Raw genomic sequence first — 14,039 nt, 5'->3', positions numbered from 1 at the left:
TTAAGCCACTACATTATACTTTCTCACCATGTTATATAAGACATACATCATAATTTCAATGCTATTCTTGACAAAGTGTGACTTCTACATCTGTCCACCTGAATGTCTGTTCATCCATCCATCTACTGCTTTTCCTTTAAAGATAAGAAGAGGATACTTACTGTCACTAGGAGTGCCCTGTTCTAATAAAAACTGCTGTCCTTCACTCCACTGCCTCTCCAGAAGCTGCTCTATGCTGGCTGCTACTGGGGGCAGGTTTTCCAAACTGCTGTTGCCTGGCTGGTCATAGCGGATCTGTAAGTTGCTTACAGGGGACCTGTTGGAAACATTAATCCTCAGGTTAAACAGGAGGAGGACCCTCTAAGGGAAGTATATTCACATTTCTCACCTTATGCTGACTCTTCTCCTGTACAAGGTTTTTTCTTTTCTAATACCAGGTTATCCAGGCTAAAACGATAAAACCACAATCTACCCTAAAATTAGTAATTACCACCCTTCCTCCCCAAGTGGTAAAAACCCAGGGAATAGCTGGCATACAGGATAAGTAAAAAACTCTAGAAAATATAAATACACTACTAATAATCTCTGAAATTGGCAATAAAAGAACTTGATGCAACTTTATAAGACAAAAGGGAGAAAGACGGGATTAGAAAGATTTACACTGTACAGTTAAATGAATTTTTCCTAACATCTCTTAGATCTGTACTTCCAAATGATAAGAACTTAAATATTACAAAACAAAAATCACTTATATTAACATGAACATGTAATGATCTCTGATTCAGTTTTTGTTTTAAATACATAAATGTGCCCATTTCTCGTTTCCGGCCTCCATAATTACATAATGAATTAGGGCTGTGGAGTTTCCAAAGTATTTCCATATAATTATCTTCACACCAACCTAGTGAGAAGTCAAAACCCGCCTTACTAGCTCAATTCCTATTTGAGGAAACAAGATGGGGCTTTAGTGACTTGTCCAAAGACACACTGCTAGTGAGTGACAGAACTGGGCAACAGCTCAGGACCTCTCACAGCCTGCTGGTATTCTGCTGCAGCCCTAACACGCGTCTCCACAAAAATCCCTTCAAATAAGAAGTTAAACAAATGAGTCTTTTTATTCCTTCCACCTGTAAACATTGAGTGCTATACATACAGCTGCCTGTCCCTTCCCAAATAGTACATTATTGCCAGGATAATTTAGGCTATTTTATTCCAGGTTGATTTTTAAAGAATAATATACACTCGGAAATAAGTGCTAAAAGTAATTTAGTGCTAAATCCTATTTAGCTAATGAAACACAAAAGAAGTACACAATGCAAGACAGCACTAAGCAACCTTACCTAATTTCTAGGGTTGCCTGTGTGATATTTTAAATTTAAAAGAAGCACACAAGAGATGCTTCTTCCACTAAACATATGAGCAAAAAAAATCCATTAACTTTCTCCTTTGGGGAAAAAAAGAATAAAACAGTACAGAAGTAGCACAGCATAAATTACAGATTGATCTGATGATATTTTTATTCTGTACTTCAGACTCCTAGTTTCAAAAGAATAATATTTAATTTTCTGAAGAGTTCAACTGGGAAAAACAATACGACCTTTATTTCAACCAAGGATCATACAGGAAAAAAGGAACTACTGATGCACCACTAGAAAATACCTAAATTAGAGGTTATTGGACGAATCTCTCTAACATTAAAAATGCTCCTTAACAGACATTCCCAAATAAGTAATAAATATATAAGCAACACTGCTTATATATATTCATGGTAGTCACTACATAAAAATTTTAAATAGAATTTCTAAACTTCCATAGTTGAAAAGATATTCTTAAGTGGGTTTCTTCTTCCACCTGCTCCATTTTCACCCAATCTAATACCAGGCTTGAGGTGGAGTTTACAAAATTAGAGAACAGAGAGAACACAACTAGAAAACGGTACAGAAGTTGAGAGTGGAATAAAATTAATAAAAATACAGCCTATTAAGTAATAAAAACATGTCCTGTTAGCAAGAATAATCTGACATATATATTAATATTATAAATGATATCTGAACTCTCTTATATAAAATCCAAGAATTTCACAGAACAAGTATAATATATTTGCTATACTTTGTTTCAAACAATTTTCAACAATTTTAGAGGGATTTTAGAGACAAGTCATAAGAACTTCATTTACTGAAGTAGGAACTGGAGACTAAAGGGTTAAGTACATAGCCCACAACAGCGCTAAAACTGGAACCCAAAGTTGAAAGCCAGAAGTCTGCAGCTTTAAGAGATCTTAAGATTATTTTATAACCCAAAAAGAATTACCCAAATTAACACATTAATAGTACCTGCAGCTAAATATACTAGAGAGCTCAAACTGATTAGAGATCCAAGAAAAGGGTATCTCTTTTAGAAAGCTTAGAAATCTAACCACATGTTTAATATTCAAATTAATTTAGAATCATTTCTCTTGACTGTCCAGACATGCCTCTTATCTACAGAATGCTTTTATAGCCTCACAAATGTAAGCTCTGCTGATATGAGATAAAGAAGTTTCCAAATCTCAAAATGTTTCCTTTGCTGATACTTTGCAGTGCAAATAATGCTTACCTTGGTGAGAGACTTCCTCTGGGTGAGCTTCCTCTGCCAGCAAGGCTACGGCTATTGTCTCCAAGATCTTGATCTGCAGTGTAAATATTTCACAGCTGATAAAGTGACTCTCACTAGATGAGAGGTTTTAAGCCCTGGCCCTGATTTTTCCTAAAACATACATAAAACCTTTACCACTATCTTTGCAGTTACTACAGAAGTAGAAGATCTAGTATGCTGCTAGTTTAGAACTGCTGAGCTGTGGCATGTAAGGCGTTGTCCCTACACGTTTTTTTTTTGTGGGTGGAGAAGGCCATGGATTATGTTCATTCTTTCATTCCTTTCAATTTTACAGCACAGAAGCGTGGTTTCCATTTGCAGAACCCTCCCCTCAGCCACTTTTAATTTCTACGGTTAAAGTAATGAATCACAGCTGTGGACAGCTAATCTGTATGCTTATCACAGCAAATCCTTATGTGTTGTATATTTTAACACTTCACATTCCAAGACAAGTCATAAAATACGTATGTATTACATAGAGCCACACACCAAAACTAAAATTATATATATGTTACGTGGATCATTACACGTAACACTAAATAACCAAATGGACAAACACAAGTAGGAATACAGAATTCTGTATGCAAAAAGAAATTAATTTTTAAAAGATATTTCTGTGGTGACATCCAGTATCTCGGCTTGAAAAATAATTTGTACTTCCCCTACAGTGAGTTCCTTATAAAATCACCCTATCTGGCCTCTTTCAAGGTCGTCCTCCCCTTATTCTGAGTCAGGTGACCTCTGACCCTTGAAGGGTAAAGACATGACTGATCCATTCTTGGTGAACTGCTAAACCCATTCCCTTCCCCCAAACAGGCATGACTACTTGGACATGTCAACAAATCCTTAAGGGTGGAAAGAAACAAAGCAAATCCAGTGGCTCATTAAAACAGTACAAGAGGCAAATGCTACAAAATGTCAACTGGTAAAAATTCACAGGATTACTAAACACTGTAGAAATTCTCTAACAGGATTTTTTTTAACCAAGTTTGTGTAATGCAATTTCATGAATTATGCAAATAAAGACTGAGGCTATTCACAGAAAGCCCAGTGTTATGCTACTTCCATTGCACAGAACTGAGCACTGAACACATCAATCACAAAAGTCACAGGAGACACGAGCATTCCTGCCTGCTGATGGCTCTGCTTAAACATTTACATTTCAGACAGTAAAAAAAGGCACAGATTTTGCAGCACAGCATACTATTTACTTCCAACTGTAATTATTTTCATTTAAAAGGGGAGGAGGGGACATACACACAATCCTCCCTTTAGATTTTATCTATTAACCACATCTTTAGATTTTTCAAATGAAATTAGCCTGATGGGGGGTAAAAATCACGTTGGTGGAGGGGAACAGAATTTTAGAGTTTAAAAATTCTTGAAACCTTACCTGTTTGATTGTTTTCCGACTGAGCTATAAGAGCTGCCATTGATGAAGTTGAATTTAATCTATTGCCATACATATGAGATGATGCCTGATTAAGAGACGATCCAGATAGGGTATTTGCCTAAATGAAAAGAATTACAAAAACAAATTAATTATTGTATAAAATATCTTAATACTTTTCCTCCTAATAGACCTAGCAACAACTATTTTCTCCAACATAAGAATGTAAGTAGAACTTCCTGACTTTCTAAAGTGCAAATTTCATTCTTGTTTTACCATTTCAACATTCCAGTCTGAAAAGTTACCTAACTCAAAAGAGAGAGGGAACACTGAGACTGGCACAAAGTTAACTATTTGTGATTTAATTTCAAAGAAACTATTTGATACCAAAACCAGTGGCCTGGTAACCATGTGAACATATGAGGAGTTACTTAATCTTATTAAACCGTTTAGAAAATAAGGGCAGGAAGACAACAGATGTCTAACAAATGCTTCAGTCTCTTACCTCACAGGCTGCCTGAGGTCAAAAGGTTCAGCTTCTACCTTTAGTATTTTAACTACACAGAGTCATATCTCCATTGCTTAACTCTGTCATTAGTAAAACCTGCACACTATTTTGTTACTTCCTATTTTGATAGACTTGGAAGCCTGCTGCTTTTTCTGTTTTGTTTTGTTTTTATTTTAAAAGAAAGCAAACAGGCATCACAAGTATGTTTTCTATACAATGCAGGGCTCAACGAATCACAGCTTTGCCCTGACCCCATATAAGGCACTGTCTTTTTGGCAGTAAGCCAGCTCTGCAAACTGAAGAGCTGGTCCACAGTTTGTAATTCATTCATGTTGCTAACCACAATTCTGAAGGCCTCCACTGGGACTTGTGCCAAACAAGCGAAAATGAACCCTTAAACAGATGAAGCTAAGGAGGCTGGCCAAAGTCTTGCGTAATCCAATGTAATAAAAATGCCTTCTTTGATGTGAATACTTTCTCCCACTTTCCAAGAATATTATAACCTTAAAAATGTGGCATTTTGGAGGCAAATCTCTTGTACACAAAACAGTGCTAACTCACAGAAGGCTATCACTAGTCTGAAATACTTTTCAGATTTAACAGAACCACACATTTCAAAGTAGATTTTTCTTTTTCATCAAGTGAAATCAAAACTTAAGCTTGGAAAATGAAATAATTGTGTAGTTACTGCAGAACAAAATTCTGGAAAATAATTTCAAAGAACCGAGGTATTTTAATATAAATAAGTTGAATAACAGCAGAACAAAAGATGCGGAACATTCTGCCGTGTTTAACTGCACAAAAGAGACCAAGGCGACAAAGCAGTGACAACAAGCGAAATATCAGAGAATAAACTGTGCTTCTGGGAAGACTCAGACCCTGACATTAGTATCTGGCCTCTAGCCAACTTACTAAACATAAAAACTGGACTTTACAAGTCACAGAAATAGTCCCTGTGACGTAGAGTCCTGTCCTTGCTTTCCATTGTCTCAAAGGGTATATTTCATAGTTCATACTATAAAGATCAACTGGTCAATTTCTGGGATTCATTTTTCTTCTCATTAAAGCTATGTATACAAAGTCAGTAGTTTGGATTATACAGTCCTGTTTCACAATCAATTAGCCCTCAGCAAAAGCTAAGTCATCACTTTAATCTGAAGATCACACTAGACACTTACCATGCATAGAATATATAAAATGTGTCAAAAATAGAAAGATAGGAAGACTTTTTTTTTTAAACCTCTTCAGAAGTTAACTGCTTGGGAATCGGCTACTCATAAAATAACTTAGAACAAGAAAAATCCAGAGACAAACAGAAGGACCAGATGTTACTAAAAACCCAGTTTAAAATCTTGGGCACCTCACACTTAAAAATACCCTTTGCAGCGCCAATTTACTCTTACCCTAGACATAATTCTAAAAAGATCAACTAAGCATATAACAGATTAGAAGTGGAAAATTAATTAGAAAGAGGAAGAAAAAGTAATATTTTGAGACATTTTGTTGGCAGCAAGAAGTAACAGCTGACAGCAAGAGAGAGAAAAATATGAGCAAGAAAGCGTGCGCTCCTGAGTGCTGGCCGGGCCTGACTCTGAGAGCATGGGCAGGAAGGGTCGCCGCACCTGCACCCCGCCTTCTGACTCTCTGAGTGCTAGCACACTCATCCACTGGTTGAATCAAAACTGTTATCACACCAGCTGAACTGCTTTTCTAGTTCCAATTATCAGTTTTATGAGTTTCCTTAGTCTCTTGATAAAAATCAAAGATCCTATTCTCTTTCAGGAAGGGTTCCTTCTGGCAAGGGCTTTATATTTATCCTTGTTAGCTTCAAATTTCTTGATGTAGTCTCCAAATCATCATACTTTCTCAATCACACACTCCACCCACTACACTAACAGCTCAAAATGCAAAGCAGCACAGTGTAACTCATTTCCATAATGACTACCATCAGGAAGAGGATAAATCATCGTTAGCACAATTTCAAAGCAAGAAAGTATGGATTTTATAAAGATGGTAGGCAAAGGTAAAATTAATAATAAAAAAAATTAGCAATACATCCATTATCCCGAATGACAAATTCACCTCAATTTTCTGAATGTTTAAAAATTACCAGGTAGTTTTTTAAATTATTGTATTTATCTAAATAAGGAATTTCCAAGAGAGATTAAAATTCAAGTCATTACTGTCATTTTTAGCAGGTAACATGAGCTAGCAAAGACTCTACAAATGTCTGACACTGGCCAACATTTCTGAAATGATATTTACAAAGGTTACTGCTGGAAACTCTTGATAACTCTGCAGGAAACTTAGAGCAAAGAAACTCCCAACATTTTAGCTAAAAGATTCTACAACCTTTAGAAGCAATGAAGAAGGAAAAGCAAGAGAGACAACCTACACTGATGGGGGAATATAAACTGGTACAGCCACTGTGGAGAAAAGTATAGATCTTTAAAAACCAAAAAGAGAGCTGTCATATGATTCAGCAATCCCACTCCTGAGCATGTATCTGGAGAAAACCCTAATTTGAAAAGATACATGCACCCCAATGTTCATAGCGGCACTATTTACAACAGCCAGGACATGGAAGCAATGTAAATGTCCATCAACGGATGAATGGACTACTACTCAGTCAAAGAAAAGAGTTAAATAATGCCATTTGCAGAAACATGGATACATCTTGAGATTACCATACTAGATGAAATAAAGCTAGACAGAGAAAGGGAAATGTCCTATGATACTGCTTAAGTGTTAGTCTGCTCAGTCATGTTCAACTCTTTGGGACCCCATGGACTATAGCCCACCAGGCTGCTCTGTCCACAGAATTCTCCAGGCAAGAATACTGGAGTGGATACCATTGCCTTCTCCAGGGGATCCTTCTGACCCAGGGATCAAACCTGGTCTCCTGCATTAGAGACAGATTCTTTACTGTCTGAGCCACAAGGGAATTGATATCACTTATACGTGGAATCAAAAAAAAAAAAAAAAAAAACCAAAAAAAACAAATGAACTTATATACAAAACAGAGATATACCCACAGACATAGAAATAAATTTATGGTTACCAGAGGAGAAAGGGGGAGGGGAGGGGAATAAACTAGGGTTAACATATACATATTAATATATATAAAATAGATTACCAACAAGGACATACTGTGTGGCACAGGTAGCTTCACTCAGTATTTTGAGATAACCTATAAGAGGAAAGAATCTGAAAAAGATTATATATACACACACACCACAACTGCATCATTCCGCTGTATACCTAAAATTAACTCAACACTGTAAATCAACTATACTTCAATTACCAAAAAAAAAGAAAAGTGCTACTTGTTTTTGGAAGTAAGTACACACCTTATGGTATTTCAATTCTATCCTGCCCTGGAAAGGAGAATGTCTACTGTGGGCAAATATGTTCTTGAGCCTGTTGGCACTATAAAGTATGTAAGCTGTTAAACACTGGGGAGGCTGAGTGGAAGTATCCATAATACACATGAACTCTGCACTGTTCCTGCAACTTTTCCATGCACCTAAAATTATTTCAAAATAAAAAGCTAAAACAAGAAAGAATATGATTGCAAAAAACTGTTTACTTGGCTTTATAACATTTTGATGAAGTAATCTACTCAAAATGTAAAAAGAGATGTTAGTCAAGATTCACCTCCAAATATATGATCTTGGGTTTTTTCCCTCCCCAAGATTAATAATTGAAGGAACCATTTACACACAAGATGTTATACTACACCTATTCCAAGATCCCAGTAACAGTCTTAGTAAGGGTAATAATTATTTTACAAGATGGATCCAAGGCAAAGTAAAGTAAAAATAAACTTAATAATTACTGAGGTAAATCTAAGTCACACTGAAGCAAAATATGCTTAGGTATCCAAGGAGACCTGGGTTCAACTCTTGGGTCATGAAGATCCCCTGGAGAAGGGAATGGTTGCAAAAGGGCAGACACGACTAAGTGACTTTCACTTTTTCACCCGAGAAAGAGAATACACTTGGCAAATTTAGACTACTGTGCGAAGCATCTAGAAAGACACGCAAGCCACTACCAAGGTAGTATTTAAACTCAAAATCAAAGAAATTTAGTGTTTCCTAAGGAGACTGACATACCTATTAAAATGCTGACAAGGTTAAAATTACATTTCAGCTTGAAATTTCCTATTAATAGTTCACCTTTTATATTTCAAATGTCTGCTTATGACCACAGAGAAGTTTTTAAAAGAGTTGTAGAGTGAAGTCAATCTATCAAATTCCTAGGCACCTGGCTCATTCTAAAGGAGTTAGTTGTGGAGGGGGAAAATATCAGGCTAAATCTATTCAATTATCTGAATGTCAGACTTAAAAGTGGGTATTGATAGTTTTTTTTCCCCTCCCCACTGTTGGTAATGGCAGAATGATAAAGTATTAAGAAGTAAAATTAAGTTTGAAAGAGTAGTACCTATCAAAATTGCACCTTTGAAAAGTATCATAGCAATACATCATCTAGAAGTGAATATGAAACTTCATGCTTCAATCATATAGGAAGAGGTCACAGCAAGCATTTTTTAAATGCACAATTAACCTGTCAATAAACATTAAAGTCAAATGATTCAAACAAGCTCTAAAACACAGTAGCTTCCTCTTCAAACTTTCCAACTCTGATTCCTGATTTAAAATTGCATTCTTCCAAAATATCATCAGCTCACTAAACAGTATTATTTTAAAAACTCCTACTTCATGTATACTCTTACAGGGAAAAACTTTTCATTATCACTGTATCTGCCATAAGCCAACCTATCGCACCTTGCTTGGGTGGGGCACTAAAGCTCTGTCTTTAAGCTCCATTTGTAAAGATGGAGATATGAAATAGTAACTACCTCCGAAGAATATTATGGGAAATTAAGTTAATGTATGGAAGGGCTGAGAAGAATGCATGACACACAGTAAGCACTCAAATTTTACCATGCTATTTTAAAATTATTTTCCTAAGCTATTATGGCTTCCATCTTTTCCATTAACTTCATTAGAGAATATAAATTGCCAATTATATTCTGATATGAACATGGTTATATTTCAAAGAGCAAAACATTTCCCTGAGAAAAATTAGATAGTATTAATATTTCATTATGCAATGACATTTTAATCTATATATTTTATAATAACATAGCAATAACAGCGATACTGCAAATATACTGTAAGAATTCAAATATTTTAATGACAATTTACACACAATTTGTTTGACTACAAAGGTTTCCATGAAAAATTAGAGAACAATGGAAAGTTTCATATGTTCTCTAACTTAATTCTAACTTTGTACTGTAAAATGTACCCTGATAACAGACCCAATTCTGTGTCAGCTACCACCATTGGGCTTTAATACTCAGCGTGTGATGAGAGAAGAAACCAAGTGTGAACAACTTTCAGGTCCCATGAGTAGGCTGACTGTTAAAGCTGTCAGGTTCAATTGCATCATTCCACTTTATTCAATGCCCCAAACTGCTCCCTAATTGTTAGGAGCTTAACGTATTCAAAACCATTGTTTAGGCTAATGCTGAAATGCCCCACAATTGAGTTTCTACAAAGTCGTGGGAGGATTAAATTGTAGTTAAACCATCAATGAGCACTTATGATTGGACAACAGGACTGTACAAAATAACCACCAACTCTAAGCAGGTTTCTAATTGGTTACTATCTAATCAACATATCACTTATCTTTTGGAGGGAAAATTATTAAGTCCCTAAAGAGGCTATTGAAATAATTTAAGAATGGAAAAGATCTCATTCAACAGCTGTATGTAAAATGACTAAAATTCATCTATCTATAGTAATATGAAATTTTAAGTTTTAAAAGAAAAGTTTAACAATATTTTTAGTAAAGAAAGTGCTTCTGTACAATTTTCTCCTTGGCAATCAGGCTGTTTCTATAACAGCTGAAATTCAAAATGCCCTATAACAACTGTAACATCAATGTAGTGACTATGAATTCCAAAGTACTTACGGTCTGCAAAGTACTTTTCTCACTTGAACTTCAAAATACACCTGTATTGCAGGTAGAATAGGCATTTAAAATATTCCATTTCATATATGAAAACAAATTAAAACCCACAAATGTAGAAGACCTGCCCACCGCCCACTAGTAGTAGTAACGTTCCAGGAGCCTAGGACTTCTGACCCAACTTCTGCTATGTGGCATTGTGTCACACAAACAGAGTAAAATTCCTAACAACATCTTTTTTCGACAGAGACTCATCATCTATGTCCCTTAACCTCTTTGTCATCCAATAGTAAGAAATGTTAGAAAGCACTTTTAAAACCTTTACTGCTCAGAAAGATAACTCCTGTAAAATTTTAAGTCATGATGCAATTGTTTAAGACAGATGAAACTTTTATTCTAAGCAATCAAGTCAGAGCTCCCTCAAAGACAGGTGAATCTGCCTGGGAAACCAAAGCATTTTCCAAACAAAATCAAAGTGTCCTACCAGACATTATCCGAAAGGAAACCAGAATTAGATCTACAATAACTCCCCAACACACACAACCACACCACATATACACATGAAAGTTACAGTCCTCAAAGCAAAAGTCTCAAAGAAATCTGCAAAACATTATTTGCTAAGTTATACCTTTAAAATACTCCAATTTATCTGTATCTACTAAATATCACATAAATAAACCTTAAAAGTTGCTTCATTTAAATTACTTTTAAACTGTATCATTTGTATAATAGTAACATAGAGGAAACAAGAAACCATAATTATCTACCCAAAGACTGTATCCAAAAGCAAAACTCAGAATGCAAGATGTTAGAATACAATTATTTTCATTACATTCTGCCTTTAATTCTACTAAAGTAATCCTTCAAACAAAAGCACTTGCATTTCTCCCAAAGACAAAACAGAATGAACGCAGAACTGGGAAATAGTGGAATTTGAAATACAAAATGAAAAATTAATGGCACACCTACAGAAACTAATTTATATCTCCACCTTGATACAACAAGGGCAGAACACACACCATTAAAAACATCACATGGAAAAAGGAAAAAAAAAAATCACATGGACAGCAGTTCTTTCTTCCAATAAAGTTAAGAAACTATAATTATAACTATAATGTAATATACTGCTGATATCTGTGAAGGAATAATCATCCTAAAAACAAGTTTATGAAATAAAAGGATTTAACATCAAACAATATGAAACAAGGTTATCAAACATTTTTAAAGGTTTTTTTCCCCCTTCAAATTAGGGGTGTGCTAAGCATTAGACTTTTTCTTCCAAAATTTTAATAACTGTCTCCTTTTTGCCCCATTAAAGGCACAAATCTAGTCTCAGTTTCTAATTTCTATTAGTTTTTTCTGATTTTATATCCCTAACCACTTGCCTGGGAACAATCCTTAAGACATCAAACAAAGCAAATAAGAGGCCTGCTTATCTTACTTAAAACCAAGGCCAGAAAGATCAAGAATGACCTCCGGATTTTTATCCTGCTGGCACCAAGACCATCACTAAAAATGACTACTTTCATAAAGTTTTTGGGAGGGAAAGGAGGAAAGTCAAAACACTGTTCAAATTAAACACCTCTATTCTCTGATTTTTATTTCTTTAAAATATTTGCTTCCTGCTGTGATGGTTTTCTCAATAACTGTGTAACAAGTCTTCTACAGTTATATTTTACATATTAATAGTTTTAATTTACACACTTTAAAAGTGTGTAAAATTCCTAAATAAAAGCCTAAATAAAAGGCTAAAATGGGGTTAATTAAACACACTGAATTGTATGATTTAAAAACATACAAGGCCTATATATAAACAGAAATAAATGTGTTGTTTTGGAAAGAAGATTAAATTACCAAGTGCATCACAATTTTAGGAGTTCTATCTAAATATTCAATTCATTCTAAATATTTCTGTATCCTTTCCTTTGCACATTGCCTAGAAAATTCACACTTTGTACATTCAAAACCAATACTATTGTCTCAGATAGCTAAACTGAAGTAGTTTTGCACTCAATTCAACTCAGGGGTCAACCTGCCTCAGTTGCCTGGAGACTGATGGTTGCTAGAGCAGCACCAGCTAAGCCAGGCTAAATACGCTCCGGCGTGAAGGCGGAAAGCGTTTACTGCTGGAGAGAAACATAGATGCAGCTGTCTCAGCATGTAGCATGTGAGTCTCACTGGATGATCATATTTATAAGCTACGCATCTTACTGCAACAGGGAAAGAGGATAAACAGTGAAGATTTTAATTGGACTGAATCCTGGATTACTTGCAACTATGATTTCTTTGTTCTTCAGTTGAGTCATATGTTAAGTGGAATTTTCCCTCTAGCTATAAATTTCTGTTCACTACCACTTCCCCCACCCATCTCCCTAATGCCAACCCTCAAAACCACAAACATAATGAATGAGAAGAAATGAGATTTTTGCTTAATTCAGCCTGGAATTAACCAGAGAGTAATTAAAACAGACTTTTATAAAGAAAGGAAAGAAAAATGCACATTGAAAATGTTCATGTGAGACTCTTTCCAAGGATATAAAGCTATCAACAGCATATGGTTACACTTAATTAAAAGAGATAAAACTATTTATAAGAGCCATTCTCTCATTTATCCTTTCACCCTCTCTAACCCCAAACCCCTGTGATTATGCCTACCTCACCAAGGCTAGTAAAATGAGCTAGAGAAAAACTCTCCTAAACTAGTCAAACCCCCTTGCTCAGGTTGAGAAGTTCACCAAATTGTCAAAGACAATACCAGGAATCGTGCCATTGTTTTTCTGTGCTAAACTATTGCTTATTCCAATTCTTGACCTAATTAAAATGGTGACTCTTTGCACATCACCATTACATACTTTAAAGATAACAATGCTATGCTTTAATGAAAAGATTACAGAATATGCTGGAAAAGCATAGGTATACTATACTCTAAAGGCCCATACAATATAAATTATGCACACATACATAAAGCATGAATTTACAGCAACTCACAACTACTTAACTAGTTGCTTATAATTAGACATTTGTCTTTGTTAGAATTTTCTCAAAACATTGAGACTATTAGAGGCTTTGGGTAAAGTGAAAATAAAAATATTATAAGAGAATGCCAATAAATAAAACAAATAGGAATTTTAAATTATCACCTTTGAAGAAATCTGAGGGTTGAGGGGTGGGGGGAGAGAGAGAGAGAGAGAGAGAGAGAGAGAGAGAGAGAGAGAGAGAGTGTGTGTGTGTGTGTGTGTGTGTGCGCGCAAACACCCATGAGAAACTTTGCCCATTTACTGTCCTATATATATAATTTGAGAGTGTGATTTCTCTGCTTTTGACTCTAGGTCTTAAAGCATTCCTGAAGACTAGGGCACCTATAGGTTCTAGATATAAAATGAAGAAAAAGATTAAACATATGCAAAATCATCAACACAGTCACCACCACTTACGATTTTATAAATATTCTTTCTTATCCACTAGGAACAAACCATGTAAGTATATAAGGACTTAAAAGAATCATTCATTCTCAATCCTTTATTCTTC

General features: G+C 35.3%; 1 protein-coding gene across 5 annotated transcripts in view; it reads right to left on the bottom strand.

Moving 5' to 3' along the window:
- MLLT10 (MLLT10 histone lysine methyltransferase DOT1L cofactor) overlaps window positions 1–14,039 on the bottom strand; it is a 219,936-nt gene that overhangs the window by 13,068 nt on the left and 192,829 nt on the right. For all 5 annotated transcript variants that reach the window (XR_010661422.1, XM_065921077.1, XM_065921078.1 and 2 more), the window contains 3 exons: window positions 4,028–4,145; window positions 2,596–2,668; window positions 162–316 (listed from right to left, as the gene is read on the bottom strand). Coding sequence is in view for 4 of the 5 variants with exons in the window: in XM_065921077.1 (XP_065777149.1) it covers window positions 162–316; window positions 2,596–2,668; window positions 4,028–4,145 (346 nt within the window). In the remaining variant the exon portion in view is untranslated. The remainder of the gene's footprint in view (window positions 1–161; window positions 317–2,595; window positions 2,669–4,027; window positions 4,146–14,039) is intronic.

Source organism: Muntiacus reevesi, chromosome 2, assembly GCF_963930625.1.
Source record: "Muntiacus reevesi chromosome 2, mMunRee1.1, whole genome shotgun sequence".
In the NCBI taxonomy this organism is placed as follows: Eukaryota; Metazoa; Chordata; class Mammalia; order Artiodactyla; family Cervidae; genus Muntiacus; species Muntiacus reevesi.
Note: the sequence above shows the minus strand (reverse complement) of the source record. Positions and strands in the feature narration are given on the sequence as shown.